The sequence below is a fragment of the Pteropus medius genome, unplaced genomic scaffold (assembly GCF_902729225.1).
Source record: "Pteropus medius unplaced genomic scaffold, Ma_sr-lr_union100, whole genome shotgun sequence".
NCBI lineage: Eukaryota > Metazoa > Chordata > Mammalia > Chiroptera > Pteropodidae > Pteropus > Pteropus medius.
The window spans coordinates 7,784,578-7,809,128 of NW_024353517.1; the positions used below are offsets into that span (position 1 = coordinate 7,784,578).

Genomic DNA, 24,551 nt, shown 5'->3' on the forward strand with positions numbered 1-24,551 from the left:
TGAAAGAATTCTATCATCGAAATATACTAAACGAAAATGTCATTGATAAACAGACTTTTTGTTCCTATTGAATTCAAATTTCTATTCCTATATTTTACAACCCAAGATAATTATTAGGATTCTCTATAGATTATTTTTCTTTAAATTAAACATGCCTGTACCTCTAAATGGTCCTTAGATTAACTGCCTTCCTGATCTCAGTCTATGCTGGGCCCTCATTTTGGGACACTCTAATTTGTCTGTATCCTCTTAAAATGTGATATAATCTGACCAGCATAGAGTAGGACTATTACTTTCATCCTTTAGCTATGTCTGTGATAAAAAGTTTTGTTAATATTTTTAGGCATTCATACCATAGTTGATTTGCCCTGAGTATATTTACTTAGGGTGAAAACTTGTTTTCTTAGATCGCTAAAGAATTTAATGTTGTTAGTGGCATTTCCTACTTACTTGAGAGTTTTTAGTTTACTTACCTTAGTTACAGTGGCATAATTTTTAATTTAATCTTATTTTGTGATGCCTGGGGATCCTTCCCAGTATAAATTCGTACAGATAAATTAAAGGGAGGCATAATTGACAGAGACACTACTTTTCAACAATGATGAAAGTTGATGTTCTAAATGGATGCATACCAGGAATGTCAGGGATATTCTGTCACGGTGCCTTCTCAGTGTCATTGGTATAGTACAGAAGGAAGCAGTGGTTGAGAAAGGTTTAGAGAAAAGATTTAAGTTAGGCTTTCACCCTAGCTCTCACATTTATAACTGCGTGACTTTGAAGATGATTTAATTTTGGATACTACCTACCTTGTAATATGTTTCTAGGATGAGATAGAGAGATAACAGTGTTGTGAAAAATATAAGCTTTAAAGTCAGAAAATTTTGGTTGAAATCTTGGCTTTACCACTAACTAGTTTAGTGACTTTAGCTATGTTTTGATTTCTTCTTCTGTAAAATGAGGATGGTAATCATAATTTCTGCTTTGCTGTATAGAAATGAAGATTTTTAATAATGCTGTCACGTGGTAAATTATCGATAAATTATATTGATTATTACAATGATTGTAAAAAACAAAGTACAGTACCTGTCTCGTAGAAGAAAATCAAAAAATGATTATTTTTGTTATCCCATGTTCACTTGTATTATGTCCAATAACTTTAACTTAAAACAAATAGTTCCTAACATATCATGAGAGAAAAACGTACTTGTACGATAATTGGTGGAAAACCTTGCAGAGTATCAGGTGATCCATTAGAAAAAGAAACCCTATAAAAATGAGGGAAATAGAACTAAAGAGAGAGAGACAGAGAGAGAGAGAGAGAGAGAGAGAGAGGTGGTTGAATTCCTTACGGAGTAGTATAAAGGCCATTTTGAAGTTATTTGCATTCCAATTTTGCTTTCCCTATTAGAATATAGGCTCCTAGAAACCAGGGCCCAAACTTTCACAGAAAAATTCTTTGTACATCAAATGGGACAGGTAAAGATATTCTTTAAACATTGTTTTTTTTTTCATCTGCATAATGGTATTAATAATAGTTTCTCTGTTATCTACAAATATTGTATCAAGAGAACAGTGACTATAGCAGTACTATAAATTATAAAGAGATCTATAAATTTTGAAGTGCTATATATTGATAGGTTATTATTATTATATTAATACCTCATTGTAGGCAAGTAATATTTTCCTGGAGGGCTGTGTGTGTGTGTGTGTGTGTGTGTGTGTGACAAAACCGAGGTTATATGTGGCAGTTGGTCTTCTAGTACAGCTTCTGGTATCCCCAGCATTTTTATGTCCTTAAACTGATAAATTCAATGATTTAAACTGCTAACATTTACCAGATAGAATCCTGTAGTTAATGTAACCAGAAGAGGTGATCTTAGTGGGAAAAGGGTTTAACGGGTGGAAGTATCAAATGGCCAAGGCATTCTATTGGGGTTCTCAAACGGTATGGCAGTAAAAACAGCTCATGAGATAAGGCCAATAAGACTAACTGAGGCTCTAGCCCTAAAAAATAAAGATGAAAGCTAATATGCTTTGGCTCAACAGTGATCTGTAAACCTCTAGTCTGTTATAAAAGCCCCAACCACAGCAACTGCATAGGCTCAATGTCCCCTAAACATTGAATACATCAAAAACCAGTGCAAAGCCAGAGCAACATGAGGAGATCTATAGAGTTCGGAGGCAGAAATCAGTCTTTTGACCTGGGAGATCATGATGAAATTAAAATAGCCTTCTGGAGTTCACTTCAAGATAAATACAAAAGATATGAAATGGCTGATGAACACAGTTCTCACACCTCTGAATTCCATTAATAGAGAAGTAATTTATGCAGATGAAAATGCAATGGAAAGTTAGAACTTAGCTAAGAGACATACTTGACATCTTATTTCTACAAATTATTCATGCTTTCAAATCTGTTTTCACATTTACAAAATTGGAATTATAATAAAAACAATATTTTCAGAAAAATAAATAAAAATGAATAATTAAAATATTTGTATACTATAAAACAAGCATAAAAATATAAGAAAGGAGATTTGTGTTTCTACTTAGCACATAGAAAGCTACAACACAACGTCACTTTCACAAAAGCATGCAAAACCATAATTATTTTTGAGTTAGTCAGGAAGTTAAGATCAATAGACAACCAGAGTTAGTAAATTTCAAATAGTTACAGCTCATCTTACGGGAGAGAGGATACACAAATGGTTTCATCTTTGATAGAATATTTAAGGAAGAAGAGGCTACCATAAAAATGATTAAGAAAAGAAAAAGTTAAAATTTTAACAAATTTCTAAAGTAAATTTGTAGGCTTCATGGGAGTTTAGAATTCCTTGAAGCCCCAAGCGTAAGTGAAATCCACATTCATTAGCCGGACCTATAATATGCTAAAAATAAAAAATAAAAACATGCACACAATATCGGTGACTGGATTTAGAATAAGAAACAGTAAATAAATTTGAATCTAGGTCAACAGAACCTATTCTAACTGAATATATAGAGAGGATAAAGTGTGTAAAGAAAATCAGACATTCCAAGAGCTGTTGGGCATTATTAAATGATAACATAAATGCATTAGAGTAACAGAAAAAAAAGGGGGGCAGGAAGAGATGGGACAAAAAAAATTGAAGAGATAACGGCCATTTTCCCCCAAAATTAATGAAAGAAAACAACCAAGAAACTCAGAGACCCTCAGGATAAATTTAAAGGAAAAAACTAAGCACATTATTGAGAAACAGATAACAGTTGACTTCTCGCCAAACACTATGCAATCCAAAAGAAAATAGAGCATTAATTTTAAAATACTAAAAGAAGAAAAGCTGTCATCTCAGCATTCCATCATGAGCAAAAATAATACCCAAAAGTAAAGGTTAATTAAACATTCATTTAGACAAAACACTAAATGTTAAAAGAATTTCTTTATGCAAAAGAAAATGGTACTACATGGAAATATAAATCTAAACACACAAAAAACAGCATCATCAATAGTAAATGTAGGTAACTAATTTTTAAAATTTTATATCATTAAAGATAAATGTGTAAATCAAAAATAGAAATGTTGGGTTTATAACAGGTAAAAGTTAAATGTATGACAACAATACTATAAAGGATGAGTGAGGTAAAACAAAAATATACTGTTGAAACATCATTACATTATATGTGAAGTGGAAAAATATGATTTGAAGGAAGATTGGCAACATAACAATATGCACTGTGTACCTGTAACAACATCTTAAAAAATAAAACAGAGATATAAATAATAATCCAAAATAAGGTAGAATGAGAGGCAATAAGGAACAGAGAACAGACGAGACGAAAAGAAAACAAATTTTAAGATGGTGGTTTTAATAAATAAGCAATTGTAATAAATGCAAATGGTCAAAATACACCACTTGAAATTTAGAGAATTCAAATTGGGGGAGGAGAAGCAAGAACCAATTCTACAATATCTCTCAAAACCTGTTTTAAATATAATGGCATAGATTGATTAAAAGTAAAAGGATGTGGGGAAAAGATGTACCGTGCCAATAATATTCAAAAGAAAGCTATGGTAAACACATTACTATCAGACAAAGTAAACTTCAAAACAAGGAATTTTATTAGAATTAAAAAGATAAATTACATAGTAATAAAGTGATAAGAACCTAATAAAGAGCTTAAACATTCATAAAGCCAATGCTAATAGAACTGAAAGCAGAAATTAAAAACTTTACAATTGTACTTGAGACAGCAATTCTTCCTCAGTTATTGGTAGAACAAATAAACACAAATTATTAAAAATATAGATTTGAGGGGAGGAAAAAAATGGCATAGATGATAGAGGTTCTGTTCATCCCTCTGGTGACCAAATCAAAGTTGTGACGGAAACAAGGAGCAGCAGCAAGAAAAAAATCGCCTGGGATCTAGTTGAACAAGCAATGCAACTAAGAAGAAATCCAAGAAATTATCCTGTAACGACAGAAAGTAGGACAGGGCAAGAATGCAGGGCTGCCCAGTTTTTAGCAGCTGAGTGAGATAGAGGCTGCTGCAGTGGCAGCAACAGAAGCCTCTTAAAGGGGCTGCATCCGCGAGTGGATTTTCGCAGCGATGGACCTGCTCACTCTGAGCACCAGTACCGATTCAGCTGCACACAGGGGGCCCCAGGGACTTACAGGGTGACATTGTCGGAGTGAGGGCCAAGGAAAGACTTGCTCTGTACAGAAGTGCTGGTGGTATCCATTGTTCCCTGTTAAGCCCTCCCTTCTACCAGTACGCGGACACAGCGCTGCCATAGCCATGAGGTCATCAAACTGGAAATAGAGGTTACTCCACGCAGAGGAGTCCCTGAAACTCCGCCTCCCCCAACTTGTGTCCACACCCAAGCCACATCCAGGTATAGCCTCAGCGAGTCAAGTGTTTCTTGCTGAGAAGTATCTAGAATCACACTGGAGGCGGCTGGCGTCAGTTTCTGGTGTGGCCTTTTGAGGTAACTAAAAGCACAGCATCTGTGGATTGCTTGCTGAATCTTAATGGGTGGCCCGGGAGGGGCAGAGGCTTGGACTAAATTTGGCCTGTTGCTGAACCTCTCTCAGGACTGTGTCATTGGACACCTACTTCACATATCCACACTAATAAGACCAGGAGACTTAGGAACTTTGCTTAGTACACAGAAACAGATACAGAAAGACAGCCAAAATGGGAAGACAAAGAAACAGAAACCATAATGAAAAGACAGAACAGTGATCCAGATATAATGGAGTCAAGTAATCTAACAGGTGCAGAGTTCAGAACATTGGTTATAAAGATGCTCAATGAACTTTTGGGAAGTGTAGATAAAATCAACAAAGAGATAAAAAAACATAAAAATGGAAATGAAAATTATAAAAGGGAACCAGTCTGAAATGAAGAACACATTATCTGGGATGAGAAGTATACTTAATGGAATAAACAAAGGAATAAACAAAGTGAATAAAGAAAAGGATCAAATGCCCTATCTAGAGGATGGGAAAACCAAGGACACTCATTCACAATGGCAAGAAAAAAGATGTCAAGACTATAAAAATAATTTAAGGAGAACATGGGACACTATTAAAGGTCCAAACATCCATCTGATCGTGGTAACTGAAGAAAATCAAGATGTTGAACAGGTGTTTGAAGAAATAATTATGGCAAACTTCCTAATCTGGTGAAAGAAATGGACATAAAACCCCAGGAAGCAAAGAGAATTCCAAAAATCGGGGATCCAAAGAGGCCCACACCAAGACACATCATAATTAAAATGCCAAAGCTTAAATACAAAGAAAAAATATTAAAAGCAGCAGGAGAAAAGCAGATAGTTACCTATAAGGGAACACCCATAAGACTGGTAGCTTTTTTCTCAAAAGAAATTATGCAGGACAGAAGGGCTTGGCACAAAATATTCGACAGGATGAAGACCCAGGATATACAACCAAAGTTACTTTGTCCAGCAAAGCTATCATTTAGAATTGAAGGACAGATAAAGAACTTCCCAGACAAAAATAAATTAAAGGAATTTATCACCACCAAGCCAGAATTACAGGAAATGTTGGAGGAACTTCTTTCAGAATAAAAAATATGTATCAAAAACAGGAATAAAGAATGGTAACAACTACATTCCTATCAATGAGTCCCTTAAATGGAAAAGAATTAAGTGCTCCAACCAAAAGACAGAGTGGCTGAAAAGATAAGAAAACAAGACTCCTACATATGAAAAGGAAGGGAATGGAAAAAGATATTGCTTTGATGGACCTAGAAAGTATTTAAGTCAGACAGAGAAAGATAAACATTATACGATTTCATTTATATGTGAAATCTAAGGAATAAAAAGAACAAACTAATCAAAAACAGACACAAATATAGTGGACAATTTGGTCATGGGCAGAGGGGAGGGTGTTTGGGGGACTGGGAGAATGGGGTGAAAAGTTAAAGAAGTACAAATTAGTAGCTGATGGATGGTCACAGAGTTGGGGAACATGGCATAGGGAATGCAGTTAGCATTAATTTGATGGCTAGGTGGAGGGCCAGGGGAGGTAGGGAGAAATTGGGGGGATCGTTTTATGAACTATATAGATGTCTAACCAATGTACTGTATACTTGAAACTAATTAAAATAAATAAATTTAAAATGATATATAGATTTGAAAATTATCAGTCAATTTAACTTCAATGAAATTTATAGAACACTCCACACAATAACAATAGAACGCACATTCTTTTGAAAGTCTACATGAAACTTCACCAAAGTAGGCAATTATATAGTTGATTTTAAAACAAATTTCGACAAATCTAAAATAACTGAAATAATACAAAGTATGTTTCCTGATTACAAAACAATTAGAAATCTAAAACAGAAAAATACAAGAAAAATTGTGAAAAATTTGGAAATTAAATGAAATATATCTAAATAAATAACTCATAGTCAAAAATTTTAAAGAACTCTAGAAAATATTCCAAACTATATAAAAGATGAAAACAGAGCATATCAAAATGTAAAGGCTATAGCTAAGGCAGTACGTAAAGGAAAACATATAGCACTAAATGCCTACATTAGAAAAAAAATATATCTATAATCAATAATCTTAATATTCATGTTTAAAAAATTGAAAAGATGAGCAAATTAAACCCTAATCAGAAAAAAGAAAGGAAACAATGCAAAGCAAAAATCAGTGAAATAACATGTTGAAAATAGTGGAGAAAATCAAGAAAACTAAATGCTGATTCTTTGAACAGATAAATAAAATTAACAAAATTCTGGAATGACTGGTCAAGAAAAAAGATTAAAGAAAAAGAATACCAGAATTAGGAATGAAATCGGAAACATCACCACAGATAGTACAAATAATGAAAGGAAAAGAAACAATAATATAAATAACTTTAAGTCAATAATTTAATGAAATATTTATTTGAAAGATGTAAGCTATGAGAATTCACTCAGGAAAAATAGCTAATATGATTAATCTTACGTCTATTAAAGAATTTGAAGTTTTAGTTAAATACCTTCCCATTAAGGCAATTAATGACACAAATGACTTCACTGGCAAATTCTACCAAATATTTCAGGAAGAAATAATATAAATTCCACACAAATTCTTCCAGAAAATACATGAAGGTTATAATGGACAGAATGTTTGTGCTCCCCTACCCAAAGCAATATGTTGAAATCCTAACCCCCGATGTAATGCTGTCAGGAGGTGAAGTCTTTGGGAGGTGATTAGGTCATGAAAACATAGCTTACATGAATTGGGTTAGTGCTCTTATAAAAGAGACCCAGAGAGCATTCTCTTTTCTTGTCATGTGAGGACACAGTAAGAAAACCACCATCTCTGAACCAGGAAGTAGGGCCCTATCAAACACCAAATCTGCAGGTGCCTTGATTTTGAACTTCCCAGTCTCTAGAACATGAGAAACAAATGTTTTTTGATTAAACCACTTAATCTCTGGTATTTGTGTTATAGCAACCTGAATGGACTAAGAAAAGTGTATAATTCTTTCCAAGTATTTTATGAGACCAACATAGCCCTGATACTAAAACCTGAAAAATATATTATAAATAAATAAAAGGCCTATATCCCTCTTAAATAAAAGTCTTTAAAAAGTATTAGTACTTCGAAGCAATATAGAAAAGAATATATCATGATCAGGTGGAGTTTATCTTAGGAAGCAAGATTATAATTTACCATATCAATAGACTAAAAGTAAAATCATCTCACTAAATGCAGAAAAAAATATTTTTTAAAACTGACAAACTAAGTGTTTATTCATGATGAAAAAAAAGCTTTGAGAAAATAGTAATAGGAGGGAACTTCTTCAACATGATAAAAGGCATCTATAAAAACTCTACATTACCGTATTTAAGGTGAAAAAATGAATGCATACCCCACCCTAAGATCAAGAACAAAGCAAGCATGTTCACTTTCCACTTCTATTCAGTACTGAACTAGAGGACTTGGCTGAGGGAATAGGCAATTACAAAGAAAGAAGAGACATACAGATTGAAAGAAGATACAAAACAGTTTTTATTCCCAAATAAAAAGATTTTATACATGAAGAAAATCCTGCATAATCTACAAAAACCAACTAGAATAAGTGAGTTTACCAAAATCACAAAATACAAGATCAATATACAATAATCAATTGTATTTTTATCTACTCAGAATGTTCACACTTAGAAATTTAAATTTTAAAAACTACCACTTATAATAGCATCAAAAAACAAAATAATTAGGGATAAATTTAACAAACTATATGTAAGATTTGTGCACTTTTGAAAATAACATCATTAAGAGAAATCGAAGAGCTGAATAAAGAGAAATATATTATGTTTGCAAATCAGAAGAATCACTACTATTAGGATACCAATTTGCCCTAAATTGAATTTTGTATTTAATGAAATCCCAATAAGATCCCAGCAAACTCTTTTGTATACACTGATAAACTGATCCTAAAATTTATGTGAAAATCTAAAGGACTTAGAATAGCCAAAAGAATTTTGAAAAACTTCTAAAAGGAAACATAGGAGAACATATTTGCAAACTTAAGTGAGGGAATGATTTCTTGGACACAAAAAGCAGGATCCATTAAAAAAAAAATGGCTAATTGCACTTCATCAAAATTAAAAATGCCTACTCAGTGTAAAACAAGTCTCAAGAAATTTAAATAGATTTATTTTTTTTAAATGCCTACTGTGTGAAAGAAACTTGAGAATGAAAAGACAAGCCACAGTGGAAAAAATCTGCAAAACATAAGTTTTATAAAAATCTTAGATCTAGAATATATAAAGAACTTTCACAACTGAATATTAAGCAAAAGGTTTTAACAGATACTTCACTAAAGAAGATATAGGAATGGGAAATAAGTACATGAAAAGATTTTCAACATCATAAGTCATTATGGAAAATACAAATTAAAACAGTGAGATGCCAGTATGTATTTATCAGAATGGCTAAATTTCTGAAAATGGCAGTAAATGTCAAATGCTAACAAGGTTGCTGAGCAATTGGAACTAGTGAATAAGTAAGCAAATTGTGGTACATCCATCTAATAGAACACCCTCATAAAAAGAAAAAAGGTGCTGATACATTTGGCAAAACGGATATATCTCAGAAGCATTATTCTAAGAAACCAGACACCAAAGAGTACACACTACATAATTTTCTACAGCCTTCTAGAAAAGGCAAAACTATAAGGACAGGAATCAGATTAGTGATTTCTAGGACCTGGGGGTAGGGTAAGGGTTTGACTGTAAAGAGGCAGGAAGGAAATTGGGGTGGGGAGGAGCTGTTTGAGACATGTGCTATATCTTGATTGTAGTAGAGCCTACATTCTTTTTATATCTGTCAAAACTTAAACTGTATTCTTTAGAAGGGTGAATTTTGCGTACGTAAATTATACCTCAATAAACCTGACTTGAAAAAAAAAGTTAGGAAGGATGAGACAATAATGCAGGTAATGGCACTTGCAGTCATGTTGGTCTTTACAGATGTTCCTATTTGTACCATCTCTTAGCACTGTTTTGAGGTTAAATGATGTGCTGCGTCTTTTATCTCCCCTCTCTCGATCTCTTTGTCAGTTGGGTTTGACCAAAGGTAAAGATGACGTGAGATTGTATCAAGGAAGCAGAGTGACATCTCTGTGTGTATTTCATAAGTTCCCTCCCATATAGATCACTCTTGACTGGCTGTAACCCTTGATGAAAGGTCACACTTCTGCCAGGTAACTTTCTCTATGCAGTCCCTTCTGTCTCTGGGTCCCTGTAATCACTTTAACCTTTCAGGATTAGGGATAGCTGGCTATTATTGGTTCAGTAGACAGTGCTATTCTTCCTTGTTTCTCTATGTTCAGCCCACATTAAGTTCTCTCCAAATTACTTGATTTGAATGTGCCATTTATTTCCTGCCAGAATTCTGACTGATAAAGAGAGTAAGGTTCAGCTCCTGGTCCTATCATTTTTAATCTGTGAGCAGTTAGGCTATTTCACACTGAACTTTAGTTTTCTCAATTGTTGTATATGAATAAAAATACCTGCTTGGCAAGGTTGTTATGGGAATGAAATAAAGCTACTAAGTGAAATTTTTTTCATTAATATTTTCTCCTTTCCTCATCTTAGTCTCTCCCATCCATCACTGGTTGTTTCTCTGTTTATTCACATGTTCTTATTTCTACTCTTTTTTTTTTTTTAAAGATAACTGAATTTCTCTACTATGTATAAATGCATAAGTAATTTACACAGGGGTATATAATGTGCAGAAGCCTGTATAAATGGCTTAAATGTACCATGGTTATGTTCCTGGAATAAACTGTTGCTATTTCTACTGCTGCAGAACAGTTAAGTCAAACTTTTGAATTAGGTCAACAAAATCCACAAATAGGGTGGAATCTTTGGACTGTCTAAGCAGGGACAGATCTGGAATAAATCAGCCACAGATATCACTTGTCAGCATGCTGAGGGAGGCATTTCAAATAAGAGTAGAAGGTACGTCAAGAATATTGGCTTCTGGTAGCATTATGATACATCCGTTAAATCTATATTGAGAGTTTTCCATCATGTGGATTCAAGCTAACATAATCGTTTTATGGCAGTAATGTCTAAACAAGAGTCCACAATTAGGCTGTATTTTTATCTTGACTTGTGAACTATTGCTGCCAACTACTCAAATTTCAAGCTTGTTGAGACATATGTTATCCCTGGAAACCCTTCATAAAAATGAAGCATTTTACTGTCCCACCAATTCAAGAGTGCTCTGGTCAGTTCCCCATCTAGATCCAAATTAACCATGTAATAGTTCCTACACTAGTGAGTAGTATTTTAAATGGCTTTTTAAGCAAAACCAAAAAGAACAAATTTATTTCTATTTATGCAAAAACATAATATGGTTTGGATTCTTTTTTCTAGCTTTTTAAGTAGTGAGACAGAACGAAATCATGGGAAAATAACTGGATACGGAATTAAGCAGATCTACATTTGAAATCTGGCATTGCTACTACTTCTAGTTTAATTTATCTAGCCTTGGTTTATTTCTGTCAAATGTGCATCTACTGGTGAATCAACTGAGCTAATAATGATCTAACAAACTAACATACTACATTTAGGACTTAACATTGTTTTACAATTTGTGTATATAAGGTTGCAAACATGATTAGTAGAAAATAGGATTGAAGGAAAATTTCAGACAGAGGCAGGAATATTTTGGTTAAAATGAAATTAAAATACTGGAGAACAAGAACAAGATAAGAATGATTACAACGTCTGCATTTATAGCCCACATGTCACAGTTTAGTATTTATAGGTTTGTTAGTGACAGCCTTCCCAGTATAGCAATGTTAATTACGAAGTAGCTGTCACTTTCACTGATACAGCGCTGTTCACCTGACTGAGGCTGAAAACTACTCACCATTTCCACAGAAGTTCATTTAATTTAGGGGTCCAAAATATACACCAATAAATCAATTTGAATTTCTGATTATGATCTCCCTAAATTTTACTTTGAAATACCCTAGAGGTTTTTTTTTGTTTTTTGTTTTTAATAAATCTTAGTGCATTTTATTTCCCAAATATGATTTGTAATGATCAGAGCTGGACTAAAACCTCAGGAAGAAGTGATGGGTCTAAGGCTGAACACAATACTAAATGTATACTTAAATTTTCCAGAGACCAAACCCGTTGCTTCTTAAATGCCATAATCAAAGTAATAGATATAATAAATACAAAGAGAACTACTAGGAGAGGGAGGGAGAGAGAAAAGGAGAGAGAGAGAGAGAGAGTGATTGAAGAGAGGTTTGGAGAAATGTTCAGTGGAAAATCTGTAGAAATGATGTAAGAGAAAGCAAAGTCAGGGATTGGAGTAAGGGGTGTTTAACTGAGACTATAAAAACTCAGAGAGAAAACTCACCATCAGGGCTGAGTTTGGGAGAAACTACAGACAGGACTTTAAAGTTAGAATCTCCTGATTTTTTACAAGGTAAGTTAAATATAAAAAGTGATAAAGATTTAGGGTTTTTTTCCTTTTAACTATTTTTTAAATTTTTACATACTTTTTAAATGTTTTGAACATATCTTGATTTTGTCAAAATTAGAAATGTTTTTTAGGAGATAATATTTCCATCTCTTAAATGAGTAGTAGAAAATCTAAGATCATTTTGTAATGCATACTCTGGGTGGAGCTAATTGTTTGCTCAGGCATTTAATATTTATTACATTATTTTTTTTGCTTTTATTTTCTATTTCAAAACAAAGAGAAAAGGAACTCAAGATAATGATTCTATATGTATGTTAATAGTATTAATTTTACTTCTATCAAAGATGTTCTGTGTTAGGAAATTTTTAAATATACAAAAGAGACCTACTTTTAAAAACCTAGGTAGAAAAGAAAGTTTTTCTCTTATCTTTATTTCTCTCAAAATTGGAGCCAAAGAAACATCCGTAAATTAGTAAAATTCTATATTCTTTAAATCTAAAAGATCCTGTTTTTCTTCTTATAAAACTCAAATATGCATGTATAATATTAATAATAGTTTAAAGTAGACTTAGATCATGTCTATTCTTTAGTATTTGCATTGTTTTTGCTGTTCAATGATTGACTTGAGAAGCAATCCGAAATATACATTCAAGTTCTGTTTAGAAACAAATTTAAAATTTTGTTTCAGGCTTTGTTCTATGGAAATAATATGCACTCAATAAATTCAGTTCTAGTAATGCAAACGATTGCTCCTACGAATTACAATAATAGAGTATAGATTTAGAAATATGATTATTTGTTTCTGAGCTTTCCTTTCATAAATTAAACAATTTTAACAATGATTTATGATTATTTTAATGCCCACATAAGCTGTAGAATTGATAGTATTATATTTAATGGTCTCAAAAACAGGCACATTTTGTATCTTTTCTTTACTTTGGTATTACCCTTCAGCAATCATAGAACTTTTCAAAGGAGAGCTTCCTGTAGATATGAATTCAATTCTCCTTTTTTTAAGCGAATTATATTGTAGCCTCATTCAATAAGATATTTAAGGTATTTAAGGTCGATGTTTGTTTTCTTTCCCTTATTTCTCAGAGTTTTGAATTGATTCTTCTATAATGAATCACAGGCAGTACAGAAACAGATGTTTAGTAGAGTAGGTCTGGGGACCTGAGGGCTGTAATTTTAACTTATTGTTCAAATATTTTCAATGTTCAAACGTTTTGTATAATAAAATTAGATTAATTGAGCTTGTCTTAAAGCAATAGAACTCAAAGTAAGCAATCTCAAAATATTGCCTGAACTCTCTCACTATGTAGTTATGCATTATGTAGTTGTGCTTCAGGCAAGCCTTAAGCACAGAGAATAGGGCTCAATGATATTCTGTCATTATTGAAAGAGAAAGAACTAAAAGTGCCGAGGACACTGGGGACCTGGGGAAGCTCCCGTATCAGCAGCTTTCCCTATATTACAAAATGAGCACCCCATATAAGAGAACCTTGGGGCTAATCTTTAGACATCATCTAATTTGACCTCCTTGCCAATATTTCATCTTCTGTGATCCCTACCCATCAGACAACTTTTGCTTAGATTCAACGGTACCATTGAAGGAACATAAGCTTTGGAATTAGGAAACCAGACTTCTAATCTTAGTCCTGACTTCAGCAGCTTTTGCTTAGGCTCCTGGGGATTCCTTCTCCCCTCAGCAAAACTGGGGTCTGCGGGGGTACAAAAGGTGAGCCACAATTTCTCACCTTGCCCTAGACACATCTCTATCCAGGCCAACTCACATGTACCTAAAGATCTCTCTGATTAGAAGCATTCTTAGCTGAGCCCTTCCCTCCCTTTTCCAAATAATTCTCAGGGTACCTCTCTGCAGCAGTAATTAGCATCACTTGCCAGTAATTGCTTGGTGCCTTGGTTGGTTTGAACTGGCTGTTGCCCAGCCTTACCCTTTCCTTACTGATTCCCCATCAGCTCAGGTCTCAGCACCAAGCTCCCGCTCCCTTTGGAAACAACTCCTCTGCCATGCCTTCCGCTACTCTCTTCTCCTCTTCATCCATTTTTTATCTCCCCTTCATTTCCTCTCTTTTGAGCAATTTAATTGTCTCTGAGACTCACTCTTTCGTCTATTAAAGATATAAACTTGACAATTTCTAATGAGCTCCCCCTTCCCAAAATTTTATATTCCAATGACACATAAGACTCTAAAAAGTCACTTTAAAAATATCATCTAGTCCACCACAGCTGGGCTACTGATCCATCAAGTCACAGCTGTAGCTTCCCATGGGCATCCCGGGTGCCTCATGGTGATGGTGGCATTTTCCTTCACGCTCTGACTTGTGCATCCACACCAGAACTCTAAGAGGATTAGAAAATAATGTCTTCTCTTCCTCTACCTCCTCCGCAGCCCGTCCCTTTCCAGATGCTCCCTTATTTGTGTAAAGTCTACCTCCTGTAACAAGGTCCTTAATTTCCATCACACCCATGGTGGCTCTGCTTCCACGATGCAAACCTGACTATTCTATACTGTCGATAATATAAAAACTATGTGAAAATCGTGATGCTAACAACATAATTAGTGACTTTTTAAAAATGAAGTCAATAAAGATATCTTATGAATAATGAAACAAAAATATACTTTATACAAAATTATATTAAAATTCAACTAAAAATCACTTTTTAAAATATAATTAAAGCTTGAAGAATAATTGTTTTGAGAATAACTTAGATTTCTTCTCTTTGTTTTCTTCCCATTATGATAGTCTCTATAGTTGTATGCTAGTATTTTCATAGAAATATTATGGCTGAAATTAATGATAATGCATAATATACTATAACATCATATGTTAGAGTGATTGCCACGTATAACCCTCTTTAGTGAAACCTCCTTCCCCCACTCAATATTACTTTCTTTATTATATTTTATTTTATATTATTCTGCTATAAATCTCGATTCCAAGAACTAATTTTATTCCCTAAAATAAACAAGTATAAAAAAGGTTTTTTTATTAAAAAAGTAGAAAGAAATATTTCAAAATGTGCCATATTTAGAAGGCTATTTCAGGATGATATACCAGGCTATTATTTCTTGGATAACTACTTTGTGCCAGTCACTTTACCTATATTATTTCTAATCCTCATAATAAATCTACAAACTAAGTCTTTGCCTATTTTCCTGATAACGACATTAAACCAGAGAGGCTAAGTAACATGCTTATCAGGAATCATACCCAAATCTCTGTAACTTAAATGCCAACCAACCTAATTCTACTAATTCACTTTGCTGTATTAGAAAATATTCATACAATACCAGAAGTTAGGAGACCAGGGTTTCAAAACAAACCAGATTGTGTTAGTTCATCTATTTAAAAAAATGAACTATAATATTTTTCATATAGATCTAACATGACTTAGGATGAAAGAAAATAGATGAATTTCCGAATGATAAAGCACTGGCAAACTAAAAAAAATTATCTATAAAAACTGTACTTGAAGGAAACGGAAACATTCCAGGAAGAGTCTGCTGTTGGAGGAGGAATTTCCTGGCAGAGCAATGGTTAAGGGGCTTCCATCTCCACCAGGCTGTGAGCCACTGGAGGACAGGGAGAGTGTCTTATTCACTTTTACATCCCTGGTACCTAATATACAGTGTATACTTAATAAATACATTCTGTCATCATTATAAAATTTATATTTTTAGCCCTCCATTTACATTTTAGAAAATATCACTTGATCAATTTTATTGGCTAGCTTAGTATAATTAAAATATAAGTCAATATTTTATTACATATTAATATAAGTACAAATAAAAAAAGGTGAAGGGGACGGTGATATTCCACATTATCCTGAGGCTTATCTATGCTTTATTTAACTGCACTTTACCCTTTGGAAGCCTTTTTATACCACATAAAAATTGCCCATATATCAAAAGGCCAAGCAGCATGTTCATGTGCAATTGTTCCAGCTTTTTCTTATCCATAGTTTTAAAGATTCATGTTTTTCCCCTTATTAATCCTTACAGTTAAACAACCAATGCCCTTACCACTTGTTTTTATTTCAATCATACATGAAGTTCTCTTTAATTTCTAGGTGGCATCGTTTTATATAAAGAAACATAATTCAGGGATTTAAGCACAAATTAACGTTTGATAAGAAGAAATCTTAAACTCCACTGAGATAATTATTGGATAATATTGATGCATGTCCCTTTTATTAAAATAAGAATCTGTGCTGTAAAACATTAACAGAAATACTGTGATTTGGGCATGAACTTTATCACATACTACTGTTGGTGTAAAACGAGCAAATCTCTCCTCTTCTCCAAGCCTTAGTTCCCATGCCAATAAAACTGGAATATCAATATGTGACCTGCATTCTTGTTCACACCACATAAGGCTGTGTCATGAATTCATTCAACACATAATGTTCGCTCTATATCAGGTATTCTGTTGGGTGCTGAGATACGACGGTGAATATAGTTCCTACCTTCAAGGAGTTTACACTGACAACTAAATGCTTTGTTAAATGTACATACCTGGGCTTTTTAAAATAATGAGATCTTCCTATAAAGTGCCATTGTAGGTTTCCGCCTTCTTACATTTTTGCTAGCAAGATACCAATAGTATGATTGGAAATTCCAAATAGAAAAAAATAGAGATATTTGAAAACAAAATTTTACAATTTTGAAAAGCAATAATGTTTGAAAAAGAGTGAAAATAGTGCCAAATAGAATAAAATCAGTTAACACGTATATACTAGGAAATTAGCATTTCCCCTGATTTGCACCATTCGAGGAAAGTCATTTTAAAATGCAGGTGTCTTCCACATTAAGAACATCTCATCCATAAACATTTTACGTTATAAGCAATTTGTTTTGGAAATGAAAAAAATGTTTTATACTTTCACAAATAGATTATACTTGAAGGAACATGAAACTGAGTGTCTGAAAATGTAAGTTGTTGTTCTGGCTCTTCTATTTTGTTTTTTTGACTTTGGAAAATTCACTACTGGCGATTGAAGAGTAAAGACAAATGGGAAAGAACACTTTCCTGATATTTTAATTAAAAAAAAAAAAACAGGGAATGTTAAATTTATCAGTCCCAATTTGCACCTTTCTTTCAGGATCATACTCAAAACATAAAGCAGAATGCCCATCACACAATTTATTGAAAATACCAAATTTTACAAAGAGAATTTTAAATGGCTAAGCACCATGAGTATTTCTCAGATGTATTTTTGTGAGGATGGTGTAGGTGATGTGTATGTTAGTGAAAGAGCTACAAGTTGTAATTCAATTGCTCTTGGATAAAATCCTCAGTGATTTAAAATTTCTTATGTGAGTTTATAAGGATCGGAAACTAATTTCCCACTTCTAAAGTTCTAAGTGCCATAGCCGCACTCAGTTCTCTTGTTTGTGGAGCCGATTTCACCAAAGTTGTGGAATTGCAGCACCAATAAAGAAGAGACCACAAATCCCTCGCCTCTGCTTTCCAGCAGGCAAGGGTCTCAAGTACCTGGTTGCTTTGCTCATCAAAGAAAACTGGTAACAGTTTTAACATCCTGTTTAAATGTCATTCGTTGAAATATCAGGATTATCTGTATAACGTCAAATTGTAATGTATCTTCTTGGTTGTTTACCATAAGTATTGCAGATTGTCTCTATGAATGGCTCCAAATTCCCTAGGTGGTTTTTGAGTACAAGCTTTACGTTCCCTTGAAGGATTCGGCTTCAAAGGCTTGCCTTCAGCTCAGTAATAATTACTTTTATATCATGTCATTAATCTTTCCACGTTACCTTATAGGTTACAAAATGTTTTCATGAACAATTTAGAGTTCCCACTGAGAAGTTTTTACCTATGATATAATAATAACAAAAAAAAAATGATGCAGTGTTTTTACACAGATGAATGCATATCTTTATACATTTTTAGTAAATATTATATATAAAATTACATTTATTGCTCTTATTTGGCAAACCTAAACCAAATCCATAATGATTTGTGCTATTTGTAAATTAATTACATAATTTTAAATTAAGTAAAATTAATTAAAATTTTGTGAATTCATAAAGTGAGTTTAATTAGATAATTTTGACAGTTTATGCATCTTGTTCAAGGTTACCAGGCCAATAAATAGCCCAGCAAGGACACTTATTCCTATCTTTCAACTCAACTTTGAATTTTTTCCTCACCATCAAAGAAATAATATGCTGACTACTATTCACTGACTTTTTCATTTTTCAAGTAGTTATTAGTTCATCTAAAGAAGATTTTTGTAGTAACATTATGTGTAAATCACATGTGCATATCTAGGTGTATATGAGATATTGGTGGTGGTTTCAGATATCTGAAAATTCCTGTTATTCATAAATTCCTATTTTTGTATCTACTAATTTTAGTATCTACTAAGATTTGTGATTTATCCAAATGCTAATCTTTTAGACTATTAATTCTAAATGCAGGGGAATAGGAACTCAATCAAATCTTTACATTTTTTTAATATTAATTAAGTAATTAAAAATTTTTTTATCTGATAATAAGTTAAATATTGTACCATTCTTAAATATTGCACCATTCTTTCTTTGAGAGATATAACTTCATGCTATGACATCTGTAACCTCAGTTCTAATAATTTTTGTTTCGTAATTATGGGGGAATTGAGCAAAGTGGCTTTAACATGATGACGAAGAAAGGTAAAAAAAAAATTAAACATTTGAAAATAAATATATCATATTTCAACTATTCTGATGCACATTTAACATTTCTAAAATTAGAATGGTTCTTACACTTGATAGCATATCATAATTTAATTGGTAGTGTTTTTTCTTTCTTAAAATACATTCATAAAATGGGATATCTTATCATAAGTGATATTTTACAATTAAAGATTTAGAGGTCTTCTCTTTTCAGCTAGAAAATTCAAGAGGAACATGTTTATGTCAAAACCCAGATGCACTCTTACACATAGACTCTGCTGATTTGAGGGATGGCAGAAAGGTTTTCCTAGCTAAACGTTCACCAACTATTATCATCACCTACAGTGCCTGCACTTTCAACAGAAAAGAGCCATCTTCACAAACAGAGGGTTAAAAAGCTAGAAGCAACTTTAAAGGTCAGTTAGACCAGCCCCATTTTATATGATCTGCAGAGGTAAGTTTGCCTAAGGTCATACAGTGAAATAGTCACAAACCCCAGGCAGAATCTGAGTCTCACAAATCCTAGTTCAAATCTCTCTTATAGAGAGCCACACAAACTTTGTATACCTTGTAGGCCCTTTCTAAAAATAAAAAAGTATAGTCACTCTGTTATCTACTATTCCTAATGCTTTTCTCTATTAAAAAACAGGCCTGAGCGACTATAACTTATGGGGCAGGGTAAAGGGCATGCTGAAGAATTTACTCTGTTTTACAGATTTCCTTAAGGGCCAAGCTGACTCACCTCTTGCCTAGAAGAACACCATTGTTTTCAGAGAAAGAAGACTGTGGACAATGTTGCGGTCAGGCACACATAGTCCTTCCGTAGTGTCCGAACTAGGGATCCTTTATAACATGTTATATCTCACTTAAGTGTCTATGCTCTGTCAAAGTGGGAAGAAAAGATTTGAAAAAAAAAAAAAAGTATCCTTTATTCTTTGTCCTTAATCTTAATTAAAGTCTTTACTTTTAATTTTTTGTCAAAAAATAGGTTTGAATAGAGTCTATTTTGAATATTTCCAATCAATAAATTTGGATAAATAAAAATTCTCACAAGTTATCAAGATTTACCCTTAAACTCAGTCTTCCTATAAGTGTCTAATGGTTATGTCTACTATCTATAAGTCAGATATTGTTGAAGAAAAATGTGCTTAATCACCTGAATAGTTTATTGTCCTTCAACATTAGCCCTCAAAGGTGGATAATTTAAAAGTTTTATTATAGCGTGCATTAGAGCAGATACTGGATAATATTGTTTCTCTTTTTTAGCTTCATCTTATTCCAATACCTCCTCTCATTCCGGTTTGCTCTTTTTTTAAAAAATCAGTGATTCTCAATCTTTTCTTTTTCTACTCCAACCTACTTAACAGATTTTTAGTCACAGTAACAATGATTTATCACAGTATTCATTCTCAATAATGTAGACATCTTTCTTTGTTTCAAAAGAGTTCTCATTTAATTCGTTTAAATATAATTAAATCAGTTACTTTACTATGGGATTTTCAGAGCATTTATTATGTCAATACGCACTGTCAGTGTTCTAAAGGAATATATTATATATGTTGTTCCCCAAACTTAAATGATAAATTTCACACCTCCCCACCTTGCTCTCTCCACCGCCACTTCGGCCACAGAATGGAGTATCTCTTCTGGATATAATAAATTCTTAAACAGGAAAAGTCTTTGAAACAAAGGTTAAGATGTTACACAGTGTAATATGTATGTTTATTTAGCAGTATTACTTTAAAAAGTGAAAATGCATGCACATAGTAGACCAATTGGCTAAAAACGAATGAAGTACACACCTAATCTCATGAGGCAGATCTCATAAGATTGTCTCTTTTGAAGCTCCTCATTACCTAAAGGAATATTATTTAAAAATTACTCAATTAAAATTATTGATATACTGAAAAAGTTGCAAACACCTCCACTTTGGTGTATATACACAATGAACATCCTTTGAGTGTTCTTTCTGTGATCTGGAGTGTACATAGGGCTGAGCAGAATTTTTAAATCATGGGCTATATTTATCCACTATCAACAAAATAGGGAAATGGAGCTGAACCCAGTCTTTTCCTTCCATCCCTATAATTTCCTCTGTTTCTAATTTTGTAGCAATCAAGTTTCAACTAGTTAATCAAATGTCTTTTGTATGGCAGGTGCCAGGGTGTTTGTTTTCATTAGTGTACCAAATGCCATATTTAGGAACTTGGCCTTTGGTTAACTGACTACAAGCATGGCTTTAAACCATTAAACGTGTGTATTTAAACTCAGCATTTATTTTTACATCTCCCTATCCAAATAATCAGGATGTGGTTATCTTTAAGATGATACATTATGACTTTTTTCCTATATACACCCAAGCACAAAAATATATGCTTCAGACATAATCATCAATATTGTAAACATCCATCATCCTGTGCCATTTATAAGATCCCAGAAATGAAGAGAAACCTGGTTAGTAAAATGTGCATAAAAATAGTTAAGGGAAATCCACATGGAAAGGCTTATAAATTGGGCAATTTCATACTGTGTAACCTGTTTTTAACATGATAAAAAACGAGGAAGGAAAACATCACAATTGTAGTTTATCTTTGCCTGAATGAGAAAGCTATTTTTTTCAAAAAGGGAGAGATGCCAGAAATATGAGATAACTTTTAAAATACAGTTATGTTTTGAATATGTCTTCCTTTTTGTTGAGGAAAATCAATGAGACGTCAGCAAAATCAGAAGGAAAAAATATGGTTCCTTGGCTTATTTTCTAAAGAAATAGTTAATGCGGTTTTGGATTGGTATTTTCACCGGATGATGTTGCATTCTTTCTTGTTATTTTTCTACTGTCTCAATTTAGAAACATAATCATTACTTATTGTTTTTTGATACTTACAAAAAAAAAAAAAAAGAAACTCAGCTTCGATATCAATTTGTCAGGAAGAAAACACAGAGAATTTACTGCCCCCTTCCAGAAAGGGTAGAATATAGAGAAGCAGCTAGTAACTAACATTATGTAACAAGATTCCAAAATAGATCAATTGGTGACCTAATGAAGAACTAGTTTAGACTATATTACATAAAAATTAAGATTATATTTGACACATAAACGTTATAGACAATGCTAAAATATTTTTTCTCCATTTTAAGTCTTAGTACACATTGTTAATAGAGATACTACTCTGTTTATAGAAAACACATATTTGTCTATATTCTAGTAGATATCATTTATTATTAAATCTACACTGAGGTTTCATAGCAATATTATTTTTAGAAAGCAACATAAAGAAAATCTTGGCTTATACTAAAGAGAATGTAGTTACTAAAAAAATACACCTCATATACATCCTTTCACTTACAAATTATAAATCCTACATGAGATAAACAGGTTATACATGAATCAGTTATACCCTCTCAAAGCTCTTCTGAAGTGAGAATTAATGCTCACTTCACAAAAATGGAAAATAAAGTTTAAGTTAAATGATACACACTCAAGGTCACACAAATACTAAAGCAAAAATGATACACAAACCCTGTTCTTTAGATCCATCTTAGCATCCCTTTCTTTGTGTTCCCAGAAGGTTTCCAAACGATTTTTTTAAGGAAATAAAAGTTTACTGAGACTTTTCATTTATAAAAGATGAACTGGGAGACTTCTTGATGCCGTAGTAGATGGCGAAGGAAGCCCATTGTGTTGTAACTCACAGCCTGTGACCTTCCTTCTGACAGGCAGTGCCGCCTGCCTTATGAGTGGCCAAGCTGGCAGCCAGCAGGCCTGATATAGACCATAGATAAGTTTTAGTAAGATGTATAGTGGTTTTTAATGTTAAAAAAAGAAATGTATAAATGACATATTTGTGGTTACCACACAGAATTAACAAATGTTAATGTTTTGACATACTTCCTTAAATATAGATAAAAACTCAATCCCTTATGTTTCTTTCATAATCTTATTTACTTCCCACTCTCCCCAGAGGCAATCATAGTCATAAATCAAGTTTCGTTGATTTATACTTTAATTATATATATGTATTTCAAAATACATGGAATTCCTTTGTGTATTTCCAATTTAGGTAAATGGTAGCATGACATATGTATTGTCCCAGAAATTCTAATTTCCTCCAAAATTGTTTTTTTGAAATTCATATAAATACAAATAACATTTTGGCAGTAGATACATATATATTTAAGTCATTAAGAATTTAAATGCTTTTAGACACAGTACATTCTCTCTGGTTCACCACAGACCTCAGCAGGCCTTATTCTCTCATATCTAACCAATTTTACACAGTACCCTATAGGTACTGAGGCTGTAATCCCTGGATGAGATGAAGAAGAAAATTACACAAACTAAATTTCTCAGACTTGGGTTACTTTAAATTAAATTATGATTATAGCTATACGACCTCAATCTATATTTCCATGGAAATGAAGCCTTAACAGAATTCAGTCTGGGAGATTGACAACTTCTATTAACTATTTCTTGAGTTCTGTAAAAGTACACTCCAACATGTAGAAGCTGAATAATTTGGTTTATCACCTGCATATACAAAGCTTTATAGGAGTTTTATTTCTATTTTTATATGCCAAACTAATAAATGGTAACCCTGATCTATGTGACCCTTAGATGCTGGACTGGAGATTGGCAAGTACGCATTTTATCCTCGCTGTGACATTGATGCTGTGGAGCTCAGGAAAAGTGCTCTCAGTGGATGTAGCAACAGAGGTAACGAAAACTACCCTAAGAGAACTTATATATTTTTTATGAACATAAACTATTTCTACTAATGTCAGAAGCAGGTGCTGCTGACAATTAGGGAGATGCTTTGATAACACAAAACCAAGGAAATCAGCATTTTTTCTGTGTCATGTCTTCACTTTGGATTCAGAGAAAAACAAGTACCTAAATATTAAAAAACTGGAAGTAATAACAAAGATTTGAATTCCTTGAACAAAAATCAAAAGAGAATATTTATTTCCATTTCAGCCATATTTATAATTAAATTAATTACATAGTTGAAGTGTTTTATGTAAAATTTGAAATTGTTTACATGTCAAAATTTGAGTAGTTTTATTATTGTTTTCTTCCTGCCATAACAAGAGTATAGAAGTAAAGAAATGTGAAAACATCTTGACAGAAAGATGAGTTAATTTGATTTATATGATCTTATTAGAAATATATATTTTTGTACTTTTTAAATAACATAGTCTGAAATGCATTCGCCAAAGTACAAATTTTGTATGAGTTCTATGATTTCTTTTTGTTTATGAATAGCTTTAAAAAGAAGCAAAATATTTTGTGTGTATGTTAATTGGAGGAATAAAAGCATATTTTTTGGAGGGTGCTCTGAGGGATAGTAAAAATCTCCTATCTTTGCCCTTTATGTTTGTCTCCTGCTCTTTAGAGCT

The 24,551-nt window shown here is 32.9% G+C and overlaps 1 protein-coding gene across 1 annotated transcript in view; it reads left to right on the top strand.

Moving 5' to 3' along the window:
- The first annotated feature begins 12,257 nt into the window (after positions 1–12,257).
- Positions 12,258–24,551, top strand: part of OSTN (osteocrin) — a 40,271-nt gene continuing 27,977 nt past the window's right edge. The window contains exons 1-2 of the mRNA XM_039850644.1: positions 12,258–12,457; positions 23,770–23,868. Of these exons, the coding sequence (XP_039706578.1) occupies positions 23,770–23,868 (99 nt within the window). The 5' untranslated portion in view covers positions 12,258–12,457. The remainder of the gene's footprint in view (positions 12,458–23,769; positions 23,869–24,551) is intronic.